Source organism: Galeopterus variegatus, unplaced genomic scaffold (genome assembly GCF_000696425.1).
Source record: "Galeopterus variegatus unplaced genomic scaffold, G_variegatus-3.0.2 Scaffold8047, whole genome shotgun sequence".
In the NCBI taxonomy this organism is placed as follows: domain Eukaryota; kingdom Metazoa; phylum Chordata; class Mammalia; order Dermoptera; family Cynocephalidae; genus Galeopterus; species Galeopterus variegatus.
This window is the reverse complement of record NW_007734158.1, coordinates 28712-43331: the sequence shown is the minus strand read 5'-3', so window position 1 is coordinate 43331 and position 14620 is coordinate 28712. Positions and strand designations below refer to the sequence as shown.

The 14620-nt window shown below is 43.7% G+C and overlaps 1 protein-coding gene across 1 annotated transcript in view; it reads left to right on the top strand.

The window, feature by feature from the left end:
- Positions 1-14620, top strand: part of LOC103608141 (unconventional myosin-Vb-like) — a gene marked incomplete at its 5' end in the record, with an annotated part of 75034 nt that overhangs the window by 42198 nt on the left and 18216 nt on the right. The window contains one exon of the mRNA XM_008592583.1: positions 6169-6325. Within this exon, the coding sequence (XP_008590805.1) occupies positions 6169-6325 (157 nt within the window). The remainder of the gene's footprint in view (positions 1-6168; positions 6326-14620) is intronic.

The window sequence follows — 14620 nt, the reverse complement described above, 5'->3', positions numbered from 1 at the left end:
GCTAAGAGTTTTGTAAACCATTTGAGCATGATATAAGTAGGTGGTTAATTACATTAAAAAGTAGTTATACGTGAGCTGCCGTAAAGCAGAATATGATTGAGTACCAGGCATTAACAGCTGTGAGATCAAGGAAAGGGAAAATCACTTTGAGCTGGAATAGCTTCAGGTTGCTGCAAAGTGTGAGAAGGTAAAGAAAGAAGGCTTGTGTGGCTTGAACATAATCATAGTCAAAGTCAACTGACGTGCAGTGAAGCTGGAAAGAGAGGCATTGGGTCCGCACACAGTGGAGCATGGGTCTTATATAGAGGGAAGAGGGATGCCACTGAAAAACTTAAACCAAGGGAGACATAAGATCTAATATCATTTTCAGAAAGTCACATAAGGGTGTATTAGAGGAGGATAAGAGTAGAGATTAGAAAGCTAATGTCGTAATGCATGGCAGAGATGATGGTGCCCTGGGCTAAGAGGTACAGTAGAGAGCAGACTACATTCTGGAGACAGATTCAATAGGATGTGCTGATGTGGGGCTGGAGGGAAAGGAAGGAATCCACAACGACTCCTGCATTTCTAGCTGGTGAGAACGAGAAGAAGCTGCTGCCCCTTACGTGGAGGAGGCAGCAGGGTGGGAAGTGGTGGATAGGTTTCAGTGCCAGGAGCCCTGGGGATTCAAGGTGAAAGCACAGTGCCTGCCCACCATGAGCTGTCAGTTCAGTGACTAGGTGTGAACTGATTGTGGCTGTTAAAACATAGTGTGTGAGGGGGCCGGCCCGGTGGCGCACTGGATAGTGCGCTGCTTGGGAAGCGCGGCAGCGCTCCCGCCTGAGGGTTCGGATCCCACATACAGACCGGTTCCCGCTCACTGGCTGAGCGAGGCGCGGGAGCAACACCGAGGGTTGGAATCCCGTTGCCGGTCCCTGGTCTGGTACGGGGGCAACACTGAGGGTTGCGATCTGTTGCCGGACACAGAAAAAGACAAAAGACAAACAAACAAACAAACAAACAAACAAACAAAAAAACATAGTGTGTGAGGATGGAGGGCCCCACAGTGTCACATAAGTCTGTGGTGGGACACCCGGCCTCACTGGTCACAGCCAGGTTGGCTGCTGGGAAGTTAAACCTCTGGAGCTTTACCAGGGCTTCTCCCTCAGCTCTGAGATGATTCAAGCAGTGTTTCTCTGTGGGTTCTGTGTACAAATTGCTGATTGGGATACCACAGGTGACAAATTATTCTCTGCAGGAAACCCAAACAAGATGACAATACTTCAGAGGGATTCCTCAGAACAGAGCTCTCTCCTGACTGTCTCTTTAACTGACCAGCAGGGTTCTCCTTTGGATATCATGACCTCAGGTGTCTTGACAGCCACAGAACCATTCTCCTTACCTGGTGGTCCCCTCCAGGAATGGGGAAGAGAGAGATTGATCTTGCTCATGAGCATAAAATGCTGCAGTCGTTTGGTGGGAAGCTTTTGCAGGAGAAGGGTGTTTAGCAGCAATTAAATCTTTCCTTTCAGGTGTCAAAGAAGTGGGGGGGTCATATGAACTGGGGAGTAGTGCATGTGTGTGTATATGTATATTTGTGTATGTGTTGGTGGTCAGAAATTTTGCCTGGAAGCTGCAGAATGGCAGAGTTCCTTACTTGAGGATCTGTGCTCTTATATGAGGCATATGCCTTCTAGGGCCATTTCCTATAGGAGTGCATGACTTCCTGAAAGCAGCCTGGACTACTGCATTTTTTGTAGCAGTGCATGACTTCCTGGAAACAACCTGGACCTGAATAATTGCTGGGTACTGAATTTTTTGGCCATCGTTTACTTTTTCTAAATGGAATTTTGCTGGGCTCAGGAGAAAAGAATTTATTGAAAAGCAGATTGATGTAAGTTGCCAGCTGTGTCATCTCTATAATTGGGCTGAATGGATGGAGCCAGACACGGGTGTATTTTGAAGGACATTGGGTAGGATTCCATGCTCATAAATATCTTCCCCACAATCAGTCCTAAATACCTGAAATTTAAAACTAAGAGCTTTTCCCAACCCACACTTCCCGTTAAGGTTTTAGACAGAGAATCATCAAATGTCAGAGACAGACTAGATCACTTGGCAAGTCCAAGTCACAACCCTCTACTTTAGAGATGAAAAGACAAAGGGCCATAAAAAAGCCACCCAAAGTCACACAGTCAGTAAAATGACATGCAAGGACTAATAACAATATAAGCTGAAATGTGACAATGTCTTAAAAGTGGTATGAAGCAAGTCATGTGGGACTTTAGAAGGTGGAAAAAACAATAAACAATACAACAGTAAAAAATAATACACATTTTAAAATATAACAACTATTTACATGGTATTTATATTGTATGAGGTGTTGTAAGTAATCTAGAGATGACTTAAAGTATGCGGGAGGACAGGTTATATGCAAATACTACCCCATTTTATATTAGGGACTTCAGCATCAATGGATTCTGGTATTCGTGAGGGTTCTGAAACCAGTTCCCTGCAGGATACCAAGGGACAGCTGTAAATTGAAGGTGACTTTGGGTAGAATGAATACCATAAACGGAAGTGGTGGGAAAGTGTGAAGTCTTCAGAGACTGACAAGGAGTCCAGTTTGGCTGAATCACAATACCATCATCTTATAAGATGTGTATAGATCATCTCACATAACCTTGTAGCAAATATACTTGTATAAGATGGGAAGCATTCTCTATAATGTGGGTAAGTGGCTTATGAAGATGTCAGAAAAAGGACTTGTGGCAGATCCTTAGACTGAAAGCCCAATGTCCTTTTCACAATCTCACAGTTTGCCCTGTACTTGTTAAGGGTTTTAGTGTTGGGGTATCCATTGTAGAGGGGGTCAAATGCTCAACTGAGGAGTTTGAACTTGATTTGATAAGCAATGCGTATTTTTTTTTTTTTTTGAGTGGCAAAAACGTGTTTAGAGCTGTGCTTTAGAAATTTAATCTGACAGGAGTGTTAAGATGAATTGGAGACCCAGGTACCTAAACCAAGGTGAACCCTTAGAAGAGCTTAGGCTTCAGGGATCGAAGTCCTGAGAAACTGTGCTGAGATGATCTGAGGGTTAAATAAGTTAACTACACTGTCCAAAGTTAGATTGAGCTATCTCAGGTGCACCCGAGGTTCAAATTCAAGTCTGTTTCTAATGCCCATATTCTGGATTCCACTTCTCCAATGAGTTGGAAGGAACGCTAATATGTGTCGAAGAAGGTGAGAGTGCTAGAATATATTATCCCTATGGGCTGTTGCAAAATAGTGTACATATACCTAATGTGCACCCAGCCCCGTGCTAGGCTAGGGTGGGTAGTATGTGCAAAAGCCAAGCAATAAAGCTAAATAAAATTCATGAATTTTCAAGTATTTTACATTAGTCTAAATTAGGAAAGCAGTTAAAAGGCACTTGTTGGTCTAAGAGGTGAATTTTTCTGTCTTTAGCCTACTTGTCAGCATCAAATCTAATATCCATCAAATTAGGCAGGAATTAGCACCAATAGTTTTTTTTTAATAGTTTTATTAAACTATTATTTAATTTTCCATAGTTCTTCCTCCAAAGAGCATAAAATGTAATGAGTTTTAAAACTTGGGGATAATTATAACTCGTGATCATATCTTGGCCATGTACATGCATTTTCATTAAAACACTAAAATTTGCCTCCATGTCCTGCTGGGTTTTTTTTTTTTTTTTTTTTTTGCTGCTGCCTTGATTCCTTCTCTTTTTGAATTCCGGACACTTGTTGTCACATAAGTTAGCCCCCCTTCTTGACTTCCTGGCCACTTACCCTTGGGTTAGCCTGCTTGCTTCTTTTCTGTCTCTCATATGACTACTCTTTCCTGAGCAGTGCATGACATTTCAGTCATTCACCAGTGATGTGCAGGGCAATTCCCATCTTGATGCTGTTAGTGGAAAGTCATGCATGTCACTGGTTTCTGCCTTATTTGTCTTTGCCAAGCATAACATGTTACCCGGGTCTCCTTGCAGTCCAGGTTTCTGTGTGTGCTGTGTTGTCAAGGGAGCCTGGCAGCATTCATCCCCACCTCTCCCCCGTGATCTGGTTCATTCTCTTCTGGCATCCATATGTTGCTTCTTAGGGATCCTTATGAAGTACTTTGGGCAGTATATACCCCTCCATTCTAAGTGATACTCTGCTGAGGACCAACAGTCAGACACATCCTGTGCTTATCCATGTATTATAGGTTAAACACATAGACTCTTGGCAAAACTCCAACCTTTTGGATGTGGCTGCTACTATCCAGTTCTCCTAGTTGCAGATACACAGAGTTTTAAAGATGGAATCAAACTTGTGTCATTTCACAGGTGCAAAGTCCAACTTACCATGCTTGTAGTCACTGGGGTGGTTGTGCTTCTGCGCGGTTCTCTAAGGACTTGATAATGAAGGTATTGAGTGTACGGGGTGATGGCTGTCGTCATCCCCTGGGACCAGGGGTTGGAGTCTAAAACTAAAGTAAAAAACAAATGAGAATGAGAACTACAAGCATCCCCAGACTTCTTGAGAGGCCACCTTTCAATGTAAAGGTTTCAAAAGAGCAAGGAGAGAAGAAACAGACACTGTGGCAACAGGGATGTCCTAGAACTATGGAGGATCTCAAAGTCACTTGTAATTCCATCCACTGGACACTAGGTAAGATTCTGTCTAAGTTTGCAAGTAATCAGTTGCATAGCCAATTTTAAAGATGTTTTTTCAGCTTCGTCTTCCCCACCATGTCTGCTAGTCACCTATAGACAGCACTTGGGTCCCTTCTCATCACTGACGATTTGTGTGAGCTGAGACCAGCTCTTGCTGACCTTGAAGAGAGGCTCGTGGTGAAGGTTTCATCCCAGCTACCACGTGACTCTCCCCCTTGTTCTCTCCTTCCAGCCCAGTTCTCTCCTGTCTGTCTAGTCTGCCTCTAATTGGTCAGATTCCCTTCTGTCTTCACACCACTTTTCTAGCTTCTAGACCCATGTCAGAAGAGGGGCTGGCATTCATTCACCTATGCCAAGAAGCAAGGACCTACCTGCATTGATGATTAGCAAGGCGGGGCAGGCTGCCCATGGTGGCTTCTCCGTTCTTCTGTAGCCCACTCTGCCTAGGAAGCCACAGGAGCTGGTGCCTGGAGACTTGAGTTCTAAACCTACCTTCATTTGGGAAAGGGAGTTAGATTAGTTGAGCCCTAAACTTAGTCCTGCTCCTAGTCCAGCAGTACATACTAAGTATATATTTTGTGCCAGGCACTGGGGATCGAAAGCAGAGTGCCTGCCCTCTGGGAAGTGGATTTGTGAACTGGAGGTGCATAGCTGAGTACAGCCTGTACAAGCAATTTTTTCCCCAAAGTGGTGGCCCTAATGTTTGTTCTCACTCCTTGCTTTGAACATCCATTTTCCTGGGAGATCTGCTGGGCAGCTCTTCTTATTACTTGTCTGTCTTCTCACTATCTTTTTTAAAGGGGTAAAGATGGATGTGTCTTTATCCTGATATAGAGTATCTTCTTTCTGCCTTCCATTTAGTCTGACTCAAATTCCTCTTACTGCAACTGATAGCTGTTTTATCCAAATTCTGGGAAACTTGAGGGAAGGTCAGCTTGGTGGCTATTAGCATGATCTTTTTCATATATCTATATGAACGAAAAATGTTCAAAGCTACTTACAGGCATGCTAGACTTAAATGCAAGAGAAGAAAAGATCCTTGTTTTTGAAGAAACTATATATTGGCATGAGATGGGCATGTTAGAGAATCATAGATGAAATTATATAACAGAGAGAGAGAGAGAGAGAGAGAGAGTGAGAGAGAGAGAGAGTGTGTGTATATGGAAATACTCAGGATGTGTCAAGGGAGTGACCTAGGGGCACTGTACCCAGAGAGAGCCTGAGAGAGTGACCCGCTGGCTGCATCTCTCTTCCTCTGGGTCATAAAGAAAGGTATGTACTGTTTTAAGCCCATCTCAGAACTGCTTTCTTCCTCCCCACTTCAGATCTTCTGCAAGCATGTGAGGGAGGGTGGACTATTTTTACACTGCCCTTCCACATTTATTCCCCATTTATCCCTACAAGTGGGAGAGATGCTCCTAGTGAGGCTCAGGCCCTTGTCAGACAGAGTCTCTGGAAGGCAACAGAGCCTCTCCACACCCAGCAGCTGACCAGAGCTTTGTCCCTTGCAGAGATGAGAAGAACCAGTCCATCATAGTCAGCGGGGAGTCCGGAGCCGGGAAGACTGTGTCAGCCAAGTATGCCATGCGCTATTTTGCCACAGTGGGTGGCTCAGCCAGTGATGCCAACATCGAAGAGAAGGTCCTGGCGTCCAGTCCCATCATGGAGGTAAAGCCTTCCAGATGTCCCCAGCCTTCTTGGCTAGACCTCCTGCTGGCAGCAGCACTGCTGGGTGCTGAGCCTGGCATGACTGATCTCAAGAATTCTTGGAAGTGGCTCATGTAGGCAGCATTCCCACCTCTCCCTGGGAGCCCGTTGTCTACTATTGAATAAATTATAAAGGTGTCCCTGAAACCACAGACTGGAGAATATTCTGACCTGGTGTGTCCTTCAGAGTCCCCCACCGTTGAAGCTGAGGCTCTTCATTATTGTCTGGATTACATCTGGCGGGAGTGGGCCCTTCTGCCAGCCCTGGGCAGCCCCTCTGTTTTATTAAGAAGAAATTCAGCTGAGGCCACAAGCTGCTGAGATAGCATCAAGTTTCCCTGCAGAGCCCTGAGCCCCATCAGCTAGGACACAAGTCCCCACAGCGGTTGGTCTTTCAGGTTATTTGGGAGCTGGGGGAACAAGAAACTGCCTGGACCTTCCCCTTCCCCTGCCTCTCCCTCTTCCTGTACCAAGTGCAGGAGTGAATTCTGAGGCTCAATTCATAGGAGCTCATTGATTATCCGGGCAGAATCTCCTGTCCTCAGAGTTGCGTTACCTGGAGAATTTCTGTTCTCCGCTGAGTAACAGGACACCACCCGTTCACAAAGATTTCAACAAAAGCAAGTTGCAGCGTTTGTTCTTAGATGAATTGGAAAATGATCAGTACAGTTGAGAGCATTTTTACCAAACATATAGGATAAAAATTTTTATTTTTGTTCTTATTACAGTGCTTCTCAAACTTGAGGCTGCATAAGAATTGTGTCAAGGGCTTGTTAAAGCAGATTGCTGGACTCTACCCCTTCTGAGTTTCTGGCTCAGAAGGTCTGGGAAGGTGCTCAGTAATCTGTGCTTTTCATAACTTACTAAGGGATGCTGATGCTGCTGGTCTGGATAGTACACTTTGAGAACCATTGACCTATTAAAAAGATACAGGGAGCTCACTGGAAAATGTGAAAGGATGAAAGGAAATTATCCTCCATAATACTATAGCCTGCTGATAATCATTCACCATTTTGGTATATTTTCTTCTAGATTTTTCACTGAGTTTTATAGAACAAACCTTGTCTTCATTAAAATTTTTATGAACTATCTTATTGGCTGCAAACATATATAAATAAATGGTTTTACCATAATTTAACTCCCTGTTCTACAATTAATTGGTAGCCTGTGTACTCACAGTGTTTATTCTAAGCCCCAAGGCTGGGGTCTGGCCATGGTCCCAGTTCAGAAGGTATGTGTGGCCTTGGCCTTCCTGAGACCATCTACCACACCTGTGTTGGAGCAGCTTGGACAGCATTCTGCAGTTAGCATTATGTTTTACCTCAAATGGGAGTGAAACCAGGCTTTTCTCCTTTGCCCCTGAATTTCAAAATTCAGTTCATCTTTTAGGCAGTAAGATTCAGAGACTCAGGATACTACCTCTTTTTTAAGATAAATTAGTTATTTCAGGCAAAACAGAGAAGAAACCTCTTGGATCTCTGGTGACTGAACCAAGTAACTGATAGTCACTTTGGGAATTTAGTGAAAGCAGTTCACCACACTACTAAATGTGTATGAGACATGGGGGGCATGTTTTTGTGAAATTTTTTTATTGTGGCAAAATATATATAGCACAAAATTTATCTTTTAAACCATCTTAAGTGTATCATTCAGTGGTATTAAGTGTATTCACAGTGCGTGTACAGCCATCAACACCCTGTATTTCCCAGAACTTTTTCTTCATCGCAAGCAGAGACTCTGTACCCATTAAACAACCCCCCATTCTCCCTTCCCCCGACACCCAGTCCCGGGTAACCTCTCTTCTGCTTTTTGCCTTTATGAATTTGCCTATTTTAGATACCTCAAATTTATATAATACTAGTACTTTTTTGCGCCTGACTCATTTTGCTTAGCGTAAAGTTTTCAAGGTTCGTCCATGTTTTAGCATGTATCGGTACTTTGTTCCTTTTCATGGCTAGATAATATTTCATTACATGGATATGCCACATTTTGTTTATCTATTCCTCTGGTGGACATTTGGGTGGTTTCCACCTTTTGAATAACATTGCTGTGAACTTCGGTGTGCACTCGAGTCAGCTGAATCACCAGCCTGCCCAGACTTCTGAGCACCGCACATTGGGCCTCTGTGTCCGTGTTCCCTCCCATCTGTTAGTTACAGACAAATGCTGAGAATATGTCAGAGAAGACAAATGCCGCAGTGGAGACAGGAGGGATGGCGGATCGTTTACTCTTCCGATGATTTCCAAACCTCAGTTAGGCCATAGTTTCAACATCGTCCTCCCCAGCAATGAGTGGGGACCTCTTTCCTCCTTCCTCTGCCTCGGTGCACCATTCTTTAGTTTGGGCAAGTGAAAGAGGAGAAGCCAGCGGTAGGGGCTGCAAGTCACCTGCAGGAATCCAGCTGGATTTGGAGACGAGGAGTGAAACTGACATTTACTGAATGACTACCATGGCGTGCTAAATAGTGTCTTGGGAGCGAGATTCATTTATCTGCTGTGTGGCATTGGTATAAGGCATGTCAGTCAGGGTAAGACCTTACCTCCAGGTGGCACTCAGCTGGCCCATCCACCTGGCCTATGAGTCAGAAGACTGAGAATGCCTGAGACCATGTTTCCACCTGAACCTCAGTGTGTCTTTGCTGCACCTGAGCAAGAGCTCAGGTGTGAGACACATGTGATCAGAAGGTTGCATATTCCAAAACCCACAGTGTGGGAGCGCATGGTCAGGCGAGATAGGTTTCCAGGTCTGCCATCCAGGTAGGATAACTGCTGTGGAGCATGACAGGAGACTGTCTGTGTTTACCTGAGTCTGACACTCAGTCATCAGGCACTCAGGGCTTAAGCCAAGTCACCTGTTTCTTGGAGCTGTGTGGAGGTGATGATAATTGCCCCTTCCTGGACTTTTCAGGTGTGATACTCTGGTCCGGAAAACACAAGTCCTGATGCATCCTACAGGGGTGGAAGGAAGTGAGGATTCCCCATAACTTCTAGGGGTTTTAAGCGACCATGGGCCTCTGCAGGTTTAGAGTCTACACCCCCTCCTAGTGACAGGGAGGTCATATTCTGCTTTTTACACAAGGAGGAGGTCAAACTGGGCCGTATATGTGTTCTAGAACTAGGGAGCTACATAGTAGTGAGTGAGCACAGACCCCCCTCACTTCGGGGAATCACAAACTCACAGTCAGGCCTTGGATACGTGATCACATGGGGTGAGCATCGGCCTGCCTGGGGAACATGAGACCCGGGCCCCTCCCCGTGCAGGACCAGCAGAGTTCCGGGCTGACAAAGCTAATCCGTGCCCTTGGACATTCTATGCTTACAATATGCTTGTTACTTATTAATGTCCTAATGTCAGAGACTCTCCTGACCAACTGCTATGTTTACATGACACGCATGTATTCATGCATCTTTTCCCAGAGCCAATATACGTATGCATATATAAACATAGCACTCTTTACTGCATAACTCAGCACATTGCACGGTTTTCATTAAAAAAAAATACTAAAGGTGGAAAAATGTCACATTGAGTTTTTTTTTTTTTAAGATAAAAAAACAAGAAAGCCTGCAACTATTAACCCATGCATGCAAGGTTCTACCCCGAACATAACTTACCGATCTCATCTCCTTTGGTTTTCTGTCATGTGCCAATACGCTCTGGTCACTCCAAACTTGTCCATTCTCTAACATACATCTGTCCCTTTGTCCACACTTTATTCATATATAGAATCCATTCTCCTTCCCTACTGGTGGAATTCTATTTACCCTTTAAGATCAACTTTAATTTGCACTTCTTAAAGCCTTTCTCATTCTGCTGGGCATGGCTAATTGCTCCCTTCTGTGTTTCCATACTGTTAGATATGTACCTCATTATTGTACAATCCCAATTATATTGAAATCATTTGTTTCAGTCCATTTTTGTTTCTCTATGCATAAACAACAAACATGGTTATGTCATATAGAAATATCATATTCCATCAATCACTCTGCAACTTGCTTTTCACTTGATTTTTTTTATTTATCCATGAACCATGCTCTAGTTTATTTTAATAGCTTTATAGTATCCCATTGTATGAATATACCACATTTTTTTATCTGTTTCTTCTACCTGCAGACATTTAGATTGCATTGTTAAATACAGTCCGCATTGAGCATTCTTGTGCATACCCACTTGTTATTATGTGAGAGTTTAGGTAATGTCTAAAGTAGAATTGCTGAATTGTCAGGTGCATGCATGTTCAGTTTTACTAGAGATGCTCAGTTATTCCTCAGAATGGTCCAGTTTACATTTGAGCCAGCAGTGCATGAGAGTTACTTTTTCTTCACATCCTCATCATCATTCCACAGTATCTCAGTTCTTAGTTATTGCCACTCTGATGTCATGGTAGTCTGCATTTCCCTGATTACCACTGGGTTGAATATCTTCTCTTCTGTTTATCAGTCATGTGAGTCTTTTCTGTGAATTTCCTGCTCATTTGTTCATTTTCCAAGTTTTAGCTCCTTGCATTATATCTGTCTCTTCTGTTGGGCTATGGGCTCAATAAGAATCATAGCCTGGTTTTTACCACCTATAACAGTTGGTCTTCCTCATATGAAAAGAAGTTTCCTCAAGTTGGTGGCAACCAGGAAAATCTAGCAAGAGTTTAAAAGACAAAGAACTACCTGCAAGCCTCTCACACACACCCAAGTTGGAAATTCTTCATACCTGGAGTAGAGTTTGTACGTTTATAGTAATAACAGAAAGAGCCTCTCTTCTTTGTGGGTACTATTACATCCTTTTAATGCCCTTTCTTATGATGGGGTTATGGTAAACCCATTGTAAGTTGAAAATATCATAAGTCAAAAATATATTAAATACATCTAACCTACAAATATAGATTAGCCTAGCTTACCTTAAACATGCTCAGAACACTTACATTAGGCTATAGATGGACAAAATAATATAACATAAGGCTTATCTTGTAGTAAAGTGTTATATATCTCATGTACTCTATTGAATACTGTACCGACAGTGAAAAACAGAAAGGTGGTGTGGATACTGGAAGTACAGTTTCTACTGAATGTGTATCACTTTTGCATCACTGTAAAGTCAAAAAGTTGTAAGTTGAAACATTGTAAGTCAGGCACTGTCTGTACTTTTAGATGTATTACATCACTTCTCAAAGCAGCCTAGTGGGGTAAGCAGGGTAGATCTTTTAGCAGTGATCTGTAGCCTTGGAGCAAGGTTTTCCCAAGTTATCACAAAAATGATCTCAGATATGGCAAAGGGTCTTGTTGCCATTCTACAAAATAAGAAATTTGAGTTTTTCGAAACCTTGAAAATAAATTAAAACATATGTTGAAACCAACTAGATTGTCTTTTAGAATTATCCTCAAACTGTTTTTTGCTGTTACATCCTCATGATATTTAACATGTTCCTTTGTTCCCTGTATTTCCTATAAAAGGGTAATAATAAAATGTAGAGGGTTGTTTAGATTTTGTTAAACAAGAATTCTTGATAGGCAATACTATGGTCTTCTATCAGAAGGCACAGAATATCTGCTTTTTTGTGATGTGACCAGCTGTAGACTATGCCTACATCTATTAATTCATCAAAGGTTACAAAATGGTGAGATTCTCACTGTCATTTCTCCCTGCGCTTATTAGCTGGAATAAGTCTATGAAGAGAAACCTCCCCTTATGAACTATTTAGTTACCCCGAGGTACAGTTTACACGGGAAAATAAAGGTACTTGTTTGATTGCTTATTTACTAATTTGCAGAGTAATGAGTTGGTCTTTCTAGCATCTTCTGAGAGGTTTCCCCCCTGCCTTTTCATAAAGAGATAAAAGTGAGGGTCGCTATCTGTCTTCACCTTTTGATTTACCTTGGCTGCCAGAGTGGTGAGAAGTTGCCCACACGCATGGCAGCCTCCTGTCATGCAGTGAGGGGTTTGGAGGGTGGGAGACAGTGTGTAGGGGACTGCAACACCACTTAGAATGAACGTAAAGAGATAAAAGTGAGGGTCGCTATCTGTCTTCACCTTTTGATTTACCTTGGCTGCCAGAGCGGTGAGAAGTTGCCCACACACATGGCAGCCTCCTGTCATGCAGTGAGGGGTTTGGAGGGTGGGAGACAGTGTGTAGGGGACTGCAACACCACTTAGAATGAACGTGGGCTTGAACCCAGGCATATCTGGATTTATGTCTTGGGGTTGCTACTTCCCAGCCATGTGACTCTGGCCACACTACTTGACCTTTCCAAGCCCATGTTTTCCCACAGGTATGATGAAAGTTAGTAATGCCTGTTCTATGTTTCTTGTCAGGATTAAATGAGAATATAGGGAGCACCATCCTAGAGCTTGGCTCTTGGTGGAGTCTGGAAATTGCCTTTTCCAACACTTTGGTGAATACAGCCCTCCTTGCCATCTTCCAAACAGAATTGCTTACTGAAATATGACTGTAGGCCATTGTCCTGTGGGCCTTGAAGGATCACACCTCTCTGTGGAGGGGCAGTGGGTACACTGAGGCCTCTGCTGAGATGAGGTTGCTGGGTGCAGGGACATGAGTCCCTGTCTCCTTTGGTTGGAGAGAGCTTATGACATTAGGTGTCTCTTTGAGAGTGACATCAGCCTGCCAGGCTCTAGCCTTGCCCTGAACTTGGGCATGTTCTAAGCACTAAGATGCCTTTTAGAGCAACCCAACACACCAGGGTTATACTTTACCCCCAGTTCCCTGCAGGGGTACACACCATATATATGATGTGCAGGTTGCTTTATACACCTTAACCCTAAAAGAAAAAATATGTGTTGCAACCCCAACTGGAGATTGTAGGACCCCAGAGTGGCGAGTGACCTATGAGGACAAGGAATCCAAAACTCTTTCTCAGGAGAGAAATGGAAACCCGAGTTCATTTACACTTCCACTCACTCAGATATATTTGAATGCCTGCCACGTGCTGGAACCAGGATTAGGTGCTGGAGAACCCATGCCTACACAGACATGAGATCCCTGTGTAATTAACCCTCCTGGACACAGAGGGTTAATTGCATATGGGTGAAGGAGAGGAAGAGGGAAACACAGGGCCCAGGAGAGCATGTGGCAAGAGAAGCTCCCCTAGCCTGTGGGGTCAGGGAAGTCCTGCCTGAAGAAGCCACACTAAAGCAAGAAGAGGAGCCAGCTAGGTGCCAGGCACTGTGGGAAGAGAGTTCCCAGGAGAGGGACTTGTAAATATGAAGTTTGGGTGAGGTCAGAGAAGGCATAGAGCATTTGCGAAAGAAAAAAGTTTAAGAATGTTAGAGGCTGAGGACCAAGGATAAGAGGGACAAGAAGCAAGGCGGGGCCAGATCTTGCCGGGCACATAAGTCATGCTGAGCATTGAAAACTGTCCCAGAGGACAGTGAAAGCACAGAAGCATTTTACGCAAAGGAGACTGGTAATCAGGTGTACGTTTTAGAAGAATCACCCAGGCAGCCAAGTTGAGAATTGACAGTAGTAGACAAGAGTGGGAACAGGGAGATCTGTTGAGACAGTTGAAGGTGTCCAGGAAAGAGATGACGTGGGCTAAGGCTGTGGCAGTAGGACAGAAAGAGCTGGAAGATGTTGGACCTTTTGGGGATGTCATGTCAGATGTACTTGGAAGGTGGCGAGTGGCTGGGTAGAGTGCAGGCCAGTCCTGGGCTAAACAGCTTCCCTGGTGTAGGGTGAGGCTTGGATTTCTGTGAATGAAAGGTTGAGTGACTCAAGGCCTCATTTTTCTCAGCTCAAAAATAAGAATGGTGCTAGTTTTGCTTAGCAAGACTGACTGGGACATTTTCATGTGCATTAGTTATAGGTCAACTTTTTGATCTTTTAAGCAGTAGTGATTTGCTTTCAGCTGTTTTGCTAGCCTTGTTAATAATAGATGCCAGCTGAGCAATTATGTAGTTAAACAAGTGGGAGAAATATACAAGCAATTGCATATAAATAGATATTCAGATATAGATTATCTCTAAAAAGATTCACAATAAACTGGAAACACTGGTTGCTTCCAGAGAAAGGAATTGCCTTACTGGGGACAAAGGTAGAAGGGAGACACATCCACCATATTTCTTTTAGTCTCTTTTTTATTTATTTATTTATTTTTTTTTTTCCTTTTTGTCTTTTTTCGTGTCCGGCAACGGATCGCAACCCTCAGTGTCGCGCCCGTACCGGACCGGGACCGGCAACGGGATCACAACCCTCAGTGCTGCGCCCGCCCCTTGCTCAGCCAGTGAGCAGGAACCGGTTTGTATGTGGGATCC